General features: G+C 45.0%; 1 protein-coding gene across 2 annotated transcripts; it reads right to left on the bottom strand.

Annotated features, from left to right (window-relative positions):
- Positions 1-2,321: 2,321 nt before the first annotated feature.
- LOC118387840 (protein lin-54 homolog) lies at positions 2,322-14,879 on the bottom strand. 2 transcript variants are annotated; one of them, XM_052525900.1, is made up of 14 exons: positions 14,715-14,879; positions 11,611-12,393; positions 10,825-10,936; positions 10,489-10,601; positions 10,230-10,358; positions 9,350-9,542; positions 9,129-9,202; positions 8,636-8,824; positions 8,450-8,541; positions 7,677-7,748; positions 7,419-7,521; positions 7,069-7,206; positions 5,482-5,684; positions 2,322-3,184 (listed from the first exon to the last, which is right to left on the bottom strand). In XM_052525900.1, exons 2-14 carry the CDS (start codon positions 12,358-12,360, stop codon positions 2,989-2,991), a joined length of 2,364 nt encoding a protein of 787 aa, XP_052381860.1. In that variant the 5' UTR covers positions 12,361-12,393; positions 14,715-14,879; the 3' UTR covers positions 2,322-2,988. The 2 variants fall into 2 exon arrangements, with proteins under 2 accessions (XP_052381860.1, XP_035632510.1); XM_035776617.1 differs by lacking the exon at positions 14,715-14,879 and adding an exon at positions 13,351-13,710.
- Positions 14,880-15,784: the final 905 nt, after the last annotated feature.

Below are 15,784 nucleotides of genomic sequence, written 5' to 3' on the forward strand. Positions count from 1 at the left end.
ATAATCATGAGGATAAGGTGAGATAAATAATTATTGACAGAAAGATGTTTACAAGAATGGTGAGGAAAAAAAAGTTAAAAAGAACTTGATTTCACCTAGAAAGTAATACAGGCAATGGTCACGTAACATATACAATCAACCAACCGGAATACAGAGGAGTACTACAGAGCCATTGCACATGGTCTTTGAAACATGGAGGTGCAGATTTACACAGATCAGTTCAATATAGTCTCGAAAAAGACTAAGTTCAGTACAGACTCCCGCAGTAAAAAAAAGCCTGTTATTGCAAACATTTTGAGAAGGTCCATTGTTTTGTTTAGTGTACATTTATTAGTACCAAGTTTCATGGGTTAGGTTAAGTTTCTCCTGAAATATCTAGATTTGTTAAAACTTTTCTGTTCTCCAACAGAGCACAATTTAGCAGTTTAGCTTGATTGCTATTGATGGATTAATTCTGTTAAATGTCTCACTTCGTGAGAAGACAATCTAAAAAAAAATAATTCCCTAACATTCACCATCAGATTGACGTAGTGAGTTTAGCACCATCACGGGGTTCTGGTTGTGCTCCTCTATTGGAAGCCCTTTGAAAATGTCCCACTTTGTGGGATGACACCGGATACAAAGGGTGTATTCAATGAGGTGAGACAAATGTTGCAGATAGACATGTAAAACAGAGCATACAATTCCAATCCTCTACCTAAAATACCGTTGTATCGTTTCCACACGATCCATTTCTATCTGAACGTTCTGTAACATTGCACCCTCCTGAACAGGCCGCAGAGAAATGTTTATTTTCTAGTATGAATAAAGCTATTTGGGATATGTCATTCAAACACACAGACCAATTGTTGATGCTGCTGCACAGCAATTTTGCAACACTTCAGCATCTAGCAAGGTCACCCATGCAATAAACAATGTTTTCCAGTGCATAGGGATGATTACAACTTTGAAAAGCATGTGTGATGGTGTATAACACGGTCTTACTCAATCTCTTATGGAGAAAAACACAACACGCACAAAGGCCCTCTGTCTGGACGAGGGTCATTTGTCAAACGCCTGCTGGGAAATTATTTTCTCTTCCTCTTTTAATCTTTTTTTTTTTTTTACACGCGTGTCTTCAATAACATTGCAGGAAAGAACAATAGACAAAAAACGTAGTAAAAGTCCTTCGATGCCCTGAGCAGAGTGGAGAACGTAAGGCAAAGGTATCCTGGGGGGGAATAAGGCTACAATAACTAATAACAGTATTTGTTTTAAACACACGGTACCAATACACTCAATACATATAGAAAGGGATTGGCTTTGTGAGTAGGGAAATAACGGACCCAAAAGGGTCTTAAAAACATCACTTTCTTTATTCAAAACACTACCCAAATGCTGTTGAACACACACTTGATGGGTGTCATTACAGTGCGACACACAAGAGGCCAAATCATGTGTTGCCTGGTAATCCGTGATGACTTAGTAAAGCACAAAGCTACCAAGGAACAGCTTACTGTAGCATAAAGGCACTCTGCAATGCTAAAATAGTTGCAGTGCTTCGGATATAGTGATACTATGACTAGATTGATTATCCAATCAAACCATCTACCGCTGGTTCTTGACGGTTATCCAACGTGTGTGTGTGTGTGCTGTTCTCCATGTATTTGGAAAGAGGCAAACTGATATTCACAAAGTGGTAAAAAAAAAAAAAAAGGGGCACCAAGCATCCAATATTCATACATCCCTAATAAAGTGGACAACTCATACCCTGACAATGCATTTAGAGTACCATAAGCCATGAGCACTTAAGTAGCGCAAATAACTTGCATTTGATATTGTGAAACCTTACCCTACCTGAATGTGTCAGAAACAGTATACCCCCCCCTCCATACCAAATGACATACTATTTAGTTGTTTAAAAATTAAAAATGGCAAATGGAATCCTAATCTGTGATAAAAGTCAAAGTGGGAATATGTTAGTTGTTCCTAGATACTTTGCAAAGCTCTGAGCACAAGCTGAAACAGAGGTTGAAGAAAATAAATAGTGGGTAACGTGAGCATATCTTGTGGGTTACAGTAATACGCTAGTTACTGAAGAGAGATGGCCGTCATGATTAGAACCCGGGCTACTACCTGTAGAAGGCAGTCAGAATGTGACCCTTCTTTCCTCGTCTGCATCCAGAACCCTCAGAAATGATTAAAACAGAGGGAGAGGGTGAACGAGAGGGACATATGCAAACAGAGCCATAATAAGATGGAGAAAATAAATGTCATTTAAAAAAAAAAAGATTAAAAAAATAACAAAAATCCTATGATCTAAAACACCCCCCCTTCCTTCCCAAAACACAAACAAACATTTGTCTGTTCCCCCTTGCACCTCTTTCTCTGGCGAGTCTCTCCCACAATCCTTATTTTTTCAGGGGGGCTGGGGGCATGGGGACAGCCCCTTCCTTCAGCCAAGGCTATGCAAAGGCTATTCCCACTAACTGTGAAGGAGAAGCACCAGCTCCAGAGAAATGCATGTCCTCCCAACACTAGATCTATGAGGGTGGTTAAACGGTGCGCAGTGCTCAGGACTGTCCATGCCTCCTGGTGCTGGCTGGGTCTAGCTAGCTAACAATTGATGGGACTGTGCACCACTCTCCACCCTATCCAATGCTAGCACTATGGGGATGGGAGAGAAAGCACATGGGCATGGCTAGCAGTAAGTGGAGCAGACAGACAGTCCACTCCTCTCCCAATGCTTTGCCCAGAGGGTGGGCAAGAGAGACGGCGCCCATGGCCGACTCCCCTCATCTCCCAGACCCACTGCTCATCTCTGAGACTGGGCGGCTAGCTAGCCAGCCCGGGAGGCAGAGAAACCAAGGACCACTACCACTCACCAGTCCTAATGTTTAGCTCTCAAGCTGGGGGAGAGAGGAGGCCACTATTCCCTTCTAGTCTCCCAGCACTAGTTTTCACTGGGCTGGGTGAGAGACATACAGACAGCGAACCCATGGACCTGGCCTAGCAGTTGATGGAGGGACAGTCCGTCTTGCCCGCTGAGCTGATGATCCTCATGAGGCAGCGTCCAAACTCCTCCAGGATCATCCTCTCTGCGGTGGCCTGGGGCTGCTGGATCAGCTCTGCCTGCTCAGCCTGCTCCAGCAGACACTCACACGTGGCCTCTGCCACCTCCTTCGTCACAAATGTAAAGGGCATCCTGGTGGAGAGAGGATGAGATCAGCCACTGTCCTACCTACAAGATACACAGCATAGAGGGGGGAGTACAAAGCAGCATAGGCTGAAGAGGTGAGGGGGTTGAGGCTACAGAGAATCCATCTGGAGAGGATGGGTGGAGGAGAGGGGGTGAGAAGTAGGGTTGCAAAGCTAACAGTAATTTACCTAAAGTTATCAGAATAGTCAGTCATTTGGGAAAGAGAAAACCTATAGCAAACTTTTGGTAATTTATACAGGAATATTATTTTCACACACACACACACACAGTACCAGTCAAAAGTTTGGACACGCCTTCTCCTTTCATGGGTTTTTCTTTATTTTTATGACTTTATACATTGTAGAATAATAGTGAAGGCATCAAAACGATGAAATAACACATGGAATCATGTAGTGGGGCGGCAGGGTAGCCTAGTGGTTAGAGCGTTGGACTAGTAACCGGAAGGTTGCAAGTTCAAACCCCCGAGCTGACACGGTACAAATCTGTCGTTCTGCCCCTGAACAGGCAGTTAACCCGCTGTTCCTAGGCCGTCATTGAAAATAAGAATTTGTTCTTAACTGACTTGCCTGGTTAAATAAAGGTTAAATAAATTATTTTTTTAAAAGTGACCACAAATGTGTTAAACATTTCAAAATATATTTTACATTTGAGATTCTTCCAAGTAGCCACCCTTCGCCTTGATGACACCGTTGCACACTTTTGGCATTCTCTCAACCAGCTTCACCTGGAATGCATTTACAACAGTCTTGAAGGAGTTCCCACATATGCTGAGCACTTGCAGGCTGCTTTTCCTTCACTCTGTGGTCCAAATCCTTCCAAACAATCTCAATTGGGTTGAGGTTGGGTGATTGTGGAGGCCAGGTCATCTGATGCAGCACTCCATCACTCTCCTTCTTGGTCAAATAGCCCTTACATAGCCTAGAGGTGTGTTTTAGGTAATTGTCCTGTTGAAAAACAAATTATAGTCCCACTAAGCACAACCAGATGGGATGGCATATCGCTGAACGCTGTGGTAGCCATGTTGGTTAAGTGTGCCTTGAATTCTAAATAAATCACAGACCGTGTCACCAGCAAAGCACCCCCACACCTCCTCCTCCATGCTTCACGGTGGGAACCACACATGCAGAGATGGTTGGAAGCAAACATTTCAAATTTGGACTCATCAGACCAGAGGATAGATTTCCACCGGTCTAATGTCCATTGCTCATGTTTCTTGGCCCAAGCAAGTCTCTTGTTATTATTGGTGTCCTTTAGTAGTGATTTCTTTGCAGCAATTCGACCATGAAGGCCAATTCACGCAGTCATCTCTGAACAGTTGATGTTGAGATGTGTCTGTTACTTGAACTCTGTGAAGCATTTATTTGGACTGCAATGTCTGATGCTGATCTCTTTAATGAACTTATAATATAATAAATAATCAGCAGAGGTAACTCTGTGTCTTTCTTTCCTGTGGCGGTCCTCATGAGAGCCAGTTTCATCATAGCACTTGATGGTTTTTGCGACTGCGCTTGAAGAAGCGTTCAAAGTTCTTGACATTTTCCGGATTGACTGACCTTCATGTCTTAAAGCAATGATGGACTGTTGTTTCTCTTTGCTTATTTGAGCTGTTCTTGCCATAATATGGACTTGGTCTTTTACCAAATAGGGCTATCTTCTGTATACCACCCCTACCTTGTCACAACACAACTGACTGGCTCAAATCCATTAAGGAGCAAATAAATTCCACAAATTAACAATACACACCTGTTAAATGAAATGCATTCCAGGTGACTAACACATTAAGCTGGTTGAAAGAATGCCAATAGTGTGCAAAGCGGTCATCAAGGCAAAGGGTGGCTACTTTGAAGAATCTCAAATATATTTTGATTTGTTTACCACTTTTTTGGTTACTAAATGATTCCATGTGTTATTTCATAGTTTTGATGTCTTCACTATTATTATACAATGTCGAAAATAGTAAAAATAAAGAAAAAAAAACATGGAATGAGTATGTGTCCAAAGTTCTAACTGGATCTGTACGTAATTATCTTATTTCATATATTTTACATTTGATAAAACTACACATAGGGCCAGAGACTATTACAGACTATGATAGTCTGGAGTAGGAAAAAGGGCCACTAGATGTTTTTCGATAGATTACATAAAAACCTTGAAAGGAGACAAAAATCTGGTATTTTACTGGTAAACTTAGAAATTTTCCAGTAAAATACCCTTCCTTTGCAACCCAAGTGAGAAGCGAGAGGGTGAATCTCAAAAGGTGATGCTGGAGAGTGAGTCTTTACCTCCCCCCTCCGCTGGTGATGGCCGGGGTGGTCCTTGTGAACAGGTCCGAGATCTGCGACGACAGCTTGGTCTTGGCTGCCGTCTGCTGTTGAACTCTCACCTCAGCTGCGTCGGCCAGGTGCATCAGAGTCTTCCTCTCAGGGCTCTCCTCAAAGTTCTTACAGCCAACACACTTACAGGTAGACGAGCACATGATCTTGGCCTGGCAGAGAGAGAAGAAGAACCAGCAAGGCTGAGTCTCAATGAGGTCAACCAGGGCTGGGGACGATGAGCTGAATTAGGTGTGTTACGGCTTGGTTTTACTGCTTGGCTGGAACAAAAGCCATGCGCCCACACCGACCACTTAAGGACAAGTAAGGTCTTCACTCGGGCTGTTATAGTGACCGTGTTATCGCCAGTCACAAGTCGTGACCACAGTTAAATTCCATGTGACCGTTGAGTCACGATAACCAGGCTTCTCCAAGGCGCACTTGATGCCGCTGATGGTCATTAGTAGCCTACCAAACTTGCTAAAGGCCAGTCGCTAATGGTCTGGTACTCAGCACTCCATTATCCAGGCTGTATAATATCCGGCCGTGATTAGGAGTCCCATAGGGCGGCGCACAATTGGCCCAGCGCTGTCCAGGTTTGGCTGGGGTAGGATGTCATTGTAAATAAGAATTTGTTTTTAACTGACTTGCCTAGTTCAATAAATATTTTTTTTTTTAAATCGAATCACTCTGACATCAATGCAAATGCCATCGAATATCAAACCAAACACTTCGTGAGAGCCCTGGCATTCAGAGTTTGAGCGGAATAGGATCACCTGCTGCGCAGGACCTGTGAAACAGGGTTGGAGAGCCCATAGCCTAGTGAAACGTGATCTTATAAGCAGCCATTGCGCAATCGTGTGCGAAAACAGAGTTTTGACTGGCCACTACTTAAAAGAGGATCCCAGCTTTCTCATGCTGCTATTTTTATTGCTCAACTCTTAAAATTAAGCACATAAATCCACTTTACAACCACCTGGTATATTAAAAACGTAACCTCCATTTGCAGGCTACGGATTATGTTTTTTTTGTGGGTAATTCTAAATAAATAAAAAAAATAAGAATAGATTCAATTAAGAATAGTCTGATGGTGTGAATATTATCAAGTGCCTGTCAAATTGTGAATGAGAGACTGATGAAGTGTGTGCAGCTTGCGCAGAAACAGAGCAGAGCGAATGCCTTTCATGCAACCCCCCCCCCAAAAAAAAAAAAATAACATTACAAATGTTTAAAATGTATATGTTCTAAAGGTCAGCATCGGTGACTTGAAGGCTATGCGTGAAAGCCTGGAGATGCTAAGTACTTTTACGTTAATTAACGGTCAATTACTGTGAGACCGGCAGTTATTTGCATGACAGTTAAAGGCTGACAAAATGTCATGACCACCACAGTCCTAGTCTTCACATCGTTTCCTATCTTTTATCTACAGTGATATCAAAAGATTGGACAAGTGAAAGTAAGATAGAATAGAACAGTATAGAATACAACTTTAACGTCCACCCGTAGAAGAACAGGTGCTGGTAAGAGAGAGAGAGAGAGAGAGAGATGGAGGCCCACCTCGTAACACTCGCAGTAGTTCTTCAGACATCCCGAGCGTTTACAGTTGCAGCCTTTGCTGTGTCTGCGGTCCGACTCGCCCTCTTTACCTTTACCGATCTTCGGCTTGAATGCCTCCGGGTTACGGTCCAGACACGCCTGGGGGAAATAACACACCCCTCTTAAAACAACTCTTTACACAAGTAGTCAGATACAACTAAATAGTTACTTTTACCACAATACCAAATGATAACACGAATCAAGGAGTACATTAGCCACGCAAAGCTTTTCTCCACACAAAAACCAAGACAGACAAGCTGACAGAGTTGAGTCAAATCTGATTAGTCTTGTGGTGGCGGACAGTTCCTCACCTTGATGGCTTTAGCTCGCTCGGTCTCGTGTTCCAGGTTGTTGAAGCAGTTGGTACAGTTACAGCTCTGACAGAACTCCCCGTTGGCAAAGCAGTCACAGTACCTGCAGAGAGAGCAAGACCACATTGAGGTTATGCCCATCTCCATGACGTCTACACTCTAAATAAAGGATTTTTTTTTTTTAAATTTAAAAGCGGGAATTCTGTTACACATGAACAGTTGAGTGGGTAGGAGCTCCCTGTAAGTTATAGCACATACAGTTTGAGACACTGAGACTTGTTGCAGTTGCAGGGCTTCCGTGGTCTGGAGGCAGCGTCTGAAGTTGATAAGCTGTGGGAGGAAGGAATACGCGTACGATTAGTCAGCGCATTCGGTTTATTAACAACAATGTCATAAAAATCTGTCGATGTGCCTTTGAGCAAGGCACTTAAGCCCAATTTGCTCCAGGGACGCCGTACTACTGCAGCTGACCCTGTAAAACAACATTTCACTGCACCTATCCAGCATATGTGACAACAAAACATGAAATAGTGAGCTCCACAAGTATTGGGACAGTGACAAATGTGTTGTTGTTTTGCCTCTGTACTCCAGCACTTCGGATTTAAAATGATACAATGACTAAATTCTAAGTAAGAATATAATATGTTTCTAAACACTTCTACATGAATGTGGATGCTACCATGATTACAGATAATCCTGAATAATAAAGAGTGAAAAAGTTACACACAGATATCATATACCCCCCACCCTAAAACAATACTCCCGTTATTGTAATTGGTGAGAGGTTAGCATGTCTTGGGGGTATGATCATCATTATTCACGATTCATTCAGGATTATCTGCAATCATGGTAGCATCCACATTCATGTAGAAGTGTTTAGAAACATTATACTCTTATTTCCAATAAAAGTGACTCCAAAATGGCACAATACATTATTTACCATTCATTTCTATTGGGCAAAAAAATAATAATCTGGAACATAACCAAAATAAACAGCAAATGCACCCAACAAATTTGGGTGCTGTGCTCACCCATTGAGAGGCAGTCTGGCCTGAGTCTGGATGCCTGTAGGGGTGGGGAACCCAGAGCTGCTGGCCAAAGTCACATACGCAGACTGTTGGAGCTGAAAGGGAGAGAGAGAGAGAGACGTAAGAACACAGGAGGGGACACATACACACGCGTTTAAAATGCCTCCAACACACAACCCAGCCCTATACCTGCGTGACATAATGTGCGGGCAGCACAGTATAGCCCATGTTCCCAGAACCAGGCGCCAGCATGGTGCCCGGGGGTAGGTTGGTGAGGTTGGGCTGGATTTGGGGCAGCGGCGTGGCGGGCATGATCAACCTCTGCTGGGTCTGAGTTGTCAGCACCTGGCCCGACGACGTCAGGGGCTTGGGCACCACCTGAGAGAGGGGAAGAGGAATGAAGGTTAGTTGGGGCGGCAGGGTAGCCTAGTTGTTAGAGCATTGGACTAGTAACCGAAAGGTTGCAAGTTCAAATCCTTGAGCGGACAAGGTAAAAATCTGTCGTTTTGGCGGACATTGAGAATAAGAAATTGTTCTTAACTGACTTGCCTAGTTAAATAAAGGTTAAATAAAATAGTTAAAATTACACTACATTAATTGAGAGTGCATGTCTGTAGCTGTTGTGGCCGAGTGAATCAATAAGGGAACAATTCCATCTGTAAGTAATGTGTGTGTGTTTCACCTGCTTCATGGTCTGTGCTGGGATGATGGGGACAGACATCCTGACTTGGGCTGTGTTGACCACCATAGGCTTGGCTGTGGAAGGAAGAGAAGTCATATGAAATACCAGCTCTATTATGGCTCTGTTTGGACCTAAAAAAAGACTACCCCTGCCAGTCTCTATGGATAATCAATCAATTGTAATTTTACATCAACAGATGTCTGTTGATGTCTGTCTCCTACCGGTCATGGATGAGTTGGTGCAGTGGCTGCCGGCCTGTCCCGTGCTGCTGCCCGTGGTGGCAGTGACCAGCCTGACGTAGTGGAAGCGGCTGCCGGGCACCTGGATCTGCTGCACGTTGGACGAGGTGGACAGGGGGAAGATGGTCTTAAACTGGGGGCCGCCCACCGTCACAGTCTGCACCGGCTTCATGGGCTGTGAGTAGAGGGGGGGGAGGGGATTGGTCAGGGTCAGCAGTAGCATGCAAGATTCAAATTATCAAGGGCTTGGTGATTAACTTGGTGGCCTTGTGGTTAGAGTATTTATTTATTTTTATTTCACCTTTAATTAACCAGGTAGGCCAGTTGAGAACAAGTTCTCATTTACAACTGCGACCTGGCCAAGATAAAGCAAAGCAGTGTGACAAAAAAACAACACAAGAGTTACCACATAGGATAAACAAAAAGTACAGTCAATAACACAATAGAAGAACCTATATACAGTGTGTGCAAACGGAGTAAGGAGGTAAGGCGATAAATAGGCCGTAGTACCGAGTATCCGCCGTGAGATTGGAAGGTTAGGAGTACGACCCCCGGACTGAGTCATACCAAAGTTAAGATAGGAAGCAATGCGTCTCCGCTTGGTACTCAGCATTAAGAAGATGGCCCTGCGATAGATTAGTGTCCTGTCCAGGGGGAGTAATGGACAGGACACTAGGCTCATGCTCCTATGAGCAGTTCCGGAAGGCTACTTGTTGGTGATTAGTTGGCTAGTTGAATCAGGTGATCCAGTGCTTGAATAGAACAAAAAAAAATGTGCAGTCCTGAGGCTGGGGTCCCAGAGGGCCAGATAAACTGTTAGAGAGGTTAGTTTTACCTATGCAGTAGAATGGCTGGAGACTACCTTGGCTGGAGAGGTGGCTGTAGACTGTTGTACTAGTATCTGCTGTCCCAGGTGGGCCATGTTGAGCGGCAGAGACACTGACTTCTGAGGGGAGTTGGGTACCTGGGAGGCCACCGACACCATCGTCAACTGTTACACAAAAAGAAAAGAGTATAGGTTTAGTCATGAAATCCAAACGGAAAATGGGGAAAACTGCAATGGGTCTCTCTCTCCCTCGCTCAAAGTGGGGTCAGAGGGATTGACTGGCAGCGTGTCTGACTTTGCTAGGTGACTTGAGGGGGGAGATGGCAATCTTGCTGTTGGAGCTGAGGGTCTCAGAGAGAGTGATGGTCCGCGGGGGGGTCACTGGGCTGCTCGTGGACAGGACTCGACCTGGGAAGTGGGGTCAGGGGAGGGTACAGAATCACAATGATGAGGTCAGAACCAGGGATCAAGGTCTACATAGTTTTCTATGGCTCAAAGCGGCTATGACACAGTTATAACTCAGGCTGTACGTTCAATGATTACACGGCTTATCCCTGAGCGTGTGGCACATTACAAACCAAGCATTCATTCTATGAAGGGGTTAATACAACAAACACGTGACGGTGATTACCTGTAATGACATTGGATACTGATGTCTGGGCGGTCAGACCTTTGTTGTTGACAGCTTTAGTGATGATGAACTTGATTGGTCCAGCTGACGACACCTGCGTTTTCTTTGCAATCTGTTGGCAAATACATTCATTGACCTTCACTGTACGAACTACAGCAAAGAGACCTACACACGAAGCTGGCCAAATCACCAGCAAACCTTCAAAAAGTTAACCCGTGGCTAAATTCATCTCCTCACTACAAAATGTGTACACAGCTGAGCACAGACAAACAAGTCAACAAACAAGTAAACAGGTCAACAAACAAGTAAACAAATCAGGCCTCGGGCCTCTCGTGTGATGCAGCGGTCTAAGGCACTGCATCGTAATCTGTGTCACCACAGACCCTGGTTCGATCCCAGGCTGTGTTGCAGCCAGCCGCGACCCGGGAGACGGCGCCCAATTGGCCCAACGTCGTCCGGGTTAGGGGAGGGTTTGGCCGGCCGGGTTGTCCTTGTTCCATCGCGCTCTAGTAACTCCTGTGGCGGGCCTGGAGCAGTGCACGCTTGCCAGGTGTACGGTGTTTCCTCCGACACATTGGTGCGGCTGGCTTCCGGGATAAGAAAGCGTTGTGTCAAGAAGCAGAGCGGCTTGGCAGGGTCGTGTTTCGGAGGACGCACGGCTCTCAACCATCACCTCTCCCGAGTCCGTACAGGAGTTGCTGCGATGGAACAAGACTAACTATCAATTGGATATCACGAAATTGGGGAGAAAAATTTAATAAATTTACAAAAATGATCAGGTCTCACCTGAACAGTCTTCAGCTGCTGGGCCTGCAGGGTGGACATCTGACTGGCCGAGCTGACCGCCTGCCCCACCATGACCGGCTTCAGGTCTGTCCTCCCCCCTATCGTCAGCACCTTGAAATGCTGCGGGTTGGCCTTGGCCTCCCCCTGCCCTGAGCCAGGCTTGGAGCCCGTGTGGGGCAGCTGCAGCACAATAGACTGGCCTGACTTGCCTATGGCCGTCACCATGAACTTCTGGCCCCCTGGAGTGATAGTGGTGGTGCCTGGGGACCTGGTGGTGTCTGCTCCCGGGGATGAGGCCACCTTATTGAGGATGATCTGGTGGTTGGCTGAGAGCTTCTGTAAGCCCCCCGAGGTGAGACTGACCCCACCCAGGCTGGTAGTGGTTTTGGGGGTGGCGGATGTGAGGGTGGAGGTTGTGGCAGGTCGGAGTGTAAGGGGGGAGGATGAAGCTATGGATGGGGTGAGGAGGAGCTGAGTGGCAGAGGTGGTGCTACAGAGGGTGGAGTCTGTGGTGATGGAGGTGGTCAGGGCCTGAGTCCGCTGGGTCGGAGGAGCATCCGAACACAGGCTAACGATCTCTTGGACGGCGAGAACATCTGTTTCCATGGGGATTGGTGCATCGTCGCTGGGCTGTGATTGGCCAGACGCCGCAGGGAACTCGGTGGGTGGGTCGTCATCCATGACGATGGCCTCGGTGTCCATTATCTCGTCAGGGAGGAGGATGTTCAGCTCTGGCGACACCACGTCCATGTCTCCAGGTTTACACTCAGCTCAAAACAGTCGCTGCAGGAGACAAAACGGGGAACATTAGAATGTCAGTCCAATAAGAATGTCAGTCCAAATAATTTATTAGAAGCATCAAACACCTTTTCTGGTACTTTCCTTTCGTATCAAGGAAAGTACCAGTACACAAATAAACGACAGAAATAGCTGCAGCAACTTTTGGGATAGAGTCAAAACATGCAGTTCCAAACAGAGGTTTTTAGATCCTGCTTGGTGCCAATAAGCAATTTTTAGACAACCAAGAGCAATTGCAAAAGTATTTTATATCTGGAAAAAAAAGTTAAATAAAGTGAGATGCCTAAAACTGAATGACCTTTTTCCAATTCCTGCATATGAACATGTGTTGATGTTTGCATATAACGGTGTGGATGTTGTGCACACACACACTACTGCAATGACACGAGAAGGTGCAAACCCATCACTATTGATTTGAAGGATGTCATTGTTATATACAGCCCAAAACATCTACCGGTAGTGTGTGACATCAGTAAATATATTAAGATGCATAGATCTGCTATCAATAACGCAAGAATCAAGAGCAAATCCACAAAATAGTTTCAAAGACAGCGAGGAATTTCATAAGAAATTAAAAAGTTGGTACACACATAGGCAATGGAACATCGAGTAACTGACGTTACAGAAATATAAAATCATAAAGTATCTATTTAAATAGCATTAGAAATGTTGGCTAGCTAAGTTAAATGCGGTAGAGTAGCCAGCCACCGAGAACAATAACACACTTTTGTTCTTTATGTAACGACATTATGACCCGAACTATTTGATTGCAATACTACATTAAACGCTTACTTTGCAACAAAGCCCACCTGATTTCTAACGGTATAAATTAGAATTTAGCTCGCTAGCTAACTAACATGTCATCGATTGTGTGGCTAGCTAACGTAGCTAGCTTGGTTAGGCCGCTTCGGACATCCAGGAGAATAACAATCTTTGTCCTACCTCCGCCGTACTCCAAATAAGACAGATGGTACACTATACAAGTCGATAAACTATGGGGTATCGATGTTCCATCTTCTCAATGTTCTATAAGATATATGGTTGGGGGCTGATTCTTGTTTTCTCAACTAAGCAGCCTGTCAAAATCATCCATTGGTGACAGGAGCAGCACTATGAAAACGACCAGCGAGCTAGCTACGTTTCTATTTTCAGGCCGGGGTTGGATTTCGAAAGATCCGCCATTTTCACCTCGTCATCAGTTAACTAAAGAGACGAGAGGAAGATATAGCAATAGAGATAAACGCCCATGCCATGGATCTTGTTTACCAATGAAGTAATGGTGGTACCGTTTGCAATTGATCCTAACCGGGTAGTGCAACACAGTAATATTAAAAGAGTACTCCGGGTTGTCACCATAACGTTACAAACCATGTGATCTTGTAAATATTTACATGGTACTCTGTGTAGAACTACAGTGAACAACGACACGAATGATTACATTTACATTTAAGTCATTTAGCAGACGCTCTTATCCAGAGCGACTTACAAATTGGTGCATTCACCTGAATGATACATCTACATTATTGTCCATTGGTAATCAACTGTGGTGAACTGTTATTTTGTGCTTTGGGGAAGAAAAACAATTTTAATGTAAAATAATCCAATGTCATTAGAACAACCTTTTTTACAGTCATTTGTCACAGAACACCCCAGAAACCTTGATATATAAAAAGGGGAATATGACCTTCCTTGGGGGGAAAAAAGCAACCAAGCCCGAGGCCAGCATCAGACCATTTGACAGTCGAAGCCCCAGCTGCTTTCAAGCCATTTCCCCAAGCAGAGAGTAGACAGACCAGGAGGGTATTTTTCCAGCTAGCCAAAATTGAATAGACAGGATAACTGCAATGGCAAGCCCCCCTGCAAGCTAAGCCCTAATGGCAAACTGGGCAAGCGAAATCATAAAATTACTCTCCATTTGTCAGGGTGCTGGAAGCAAGCTGCATTTGTAATGCATTTGATGTCATTAAATATGAAATCACACAAAGTTACAGTCTGAATAATCAATGTCATTCTCAAACATCAGCAAATGCAGCCATGTAACGTTGATAATAGTCACCTTTATTTGAATGAATGGTAAATAAATGTGCCTATGCATGTTTTCTAACTTCCTGTCGCGTCTACAACAGCAGTTCTATACTAAGTTAGCTAGTTAGAATAAGGTATCTTCCTATGCAGCTAGCTAGCTGTCTGCTAACTGGCCAAATGGACATAATCAGCTGTTAGCAAGCAAGCCTGGCCATCAGCTAACTCATTAGCATGTTGGCTAACATTATTTTGCCCCTTACACACAGCGAATAGATTCTTACGTGGCTTGTTTTCCCCCTGGGTGCAACACTTTTGGTGACACGAAACGTGTTAACGCACACACTCCTTCGCCGTTCCAAACAGGCGGAGCAACATCTCGGTAAAATCCACAGAAACGTAGACGATTGTTCAAAATACCGCGCGTAGCACCATTTCACCCCTACCATCCCATAATAATGTCACGTCCTTGACAACCACACCGCGCGTCATCGATAGCGCTACAACAAAGGAGTGCGTTCGTAAATTGTCCATTGGTAATCAACTGTGGTGAACTGTTATTTTGTGCTTTGGGGAAGAAAAACAATTTTAATGTAAAATAATCCAATGTCATTAGAACAACCTTTTTTACAGTCATTTGTCACAGAACAACACCCCAGAAACCTTGATATATAAAAAGGGATGGCAATCGCCATCACGGTTGACAACTCCATTGTGTCCTCCTCCCAGAGCGCTAAGAACCTTGGCGTGATCCTGGACAACACCCTGTCGTTCTCAACTAACATCAAGGCGGTGGCCCGTTCCTGTAGGTTCATGCACTACAACATCCGCAGAGTACGACCCTGCCTCACACAGGAAGCGGCGCAGGTCCTAATCCAGGCACTTGTCATCTCCCGTCTGGATTACTGCAACTCGCTGTTGGCTGGGCTCCCTGCCTGTGCCATTAAACCCCTACAACTCATCCAGAACGCCGCAGCCCGTCTGGTGTTCAACCTTTCCAAGTTCTCTCACGTCACCCCGCTCCTCCGCTCTCTCCACTGGCTTCCAGTTGAAGCTCGCATCTGCTACAAGACCATGGTGCTTGCCTACGGAGCTGTGAGGGGAACGGCACCTCAGTACCTCCAGGCTCTGATCAGGCCCTACACCCAAACAAGGGCACTGCGTTCATCCACCTCTGGCCTGCTCGCCTCCCTACCACTGAGGAAGTACAGTTCCCGCTCAGCCCAGTCAAAACTGATCGCTGCTCTGGCTCCCCAATGGTGGAACACACTCCCTCACGACGCCAGGACAGCGGAGTCAATCACCACCTTCCGGAGACACCTGAAACCCCACCTCTTTAAGGAATACCTAGGAT

The sequence above is a fragment of the Oncorhynchus keta genome, chromosome 9 (genome assembly GCF_023373465.1).
Source record: "Oncorhynchus keta strain PuntledgeMale-10-30-2019 chromosome 9, Oket_V2, whole genome shotgun sequence".
Classification (NCBI taxonomy): Eukaryota; Metazoa; Chordata; class Actinopteri; order Salmoniformes; family Salmonidae; genus Oncorhynchus; species Oncorhynchus keta.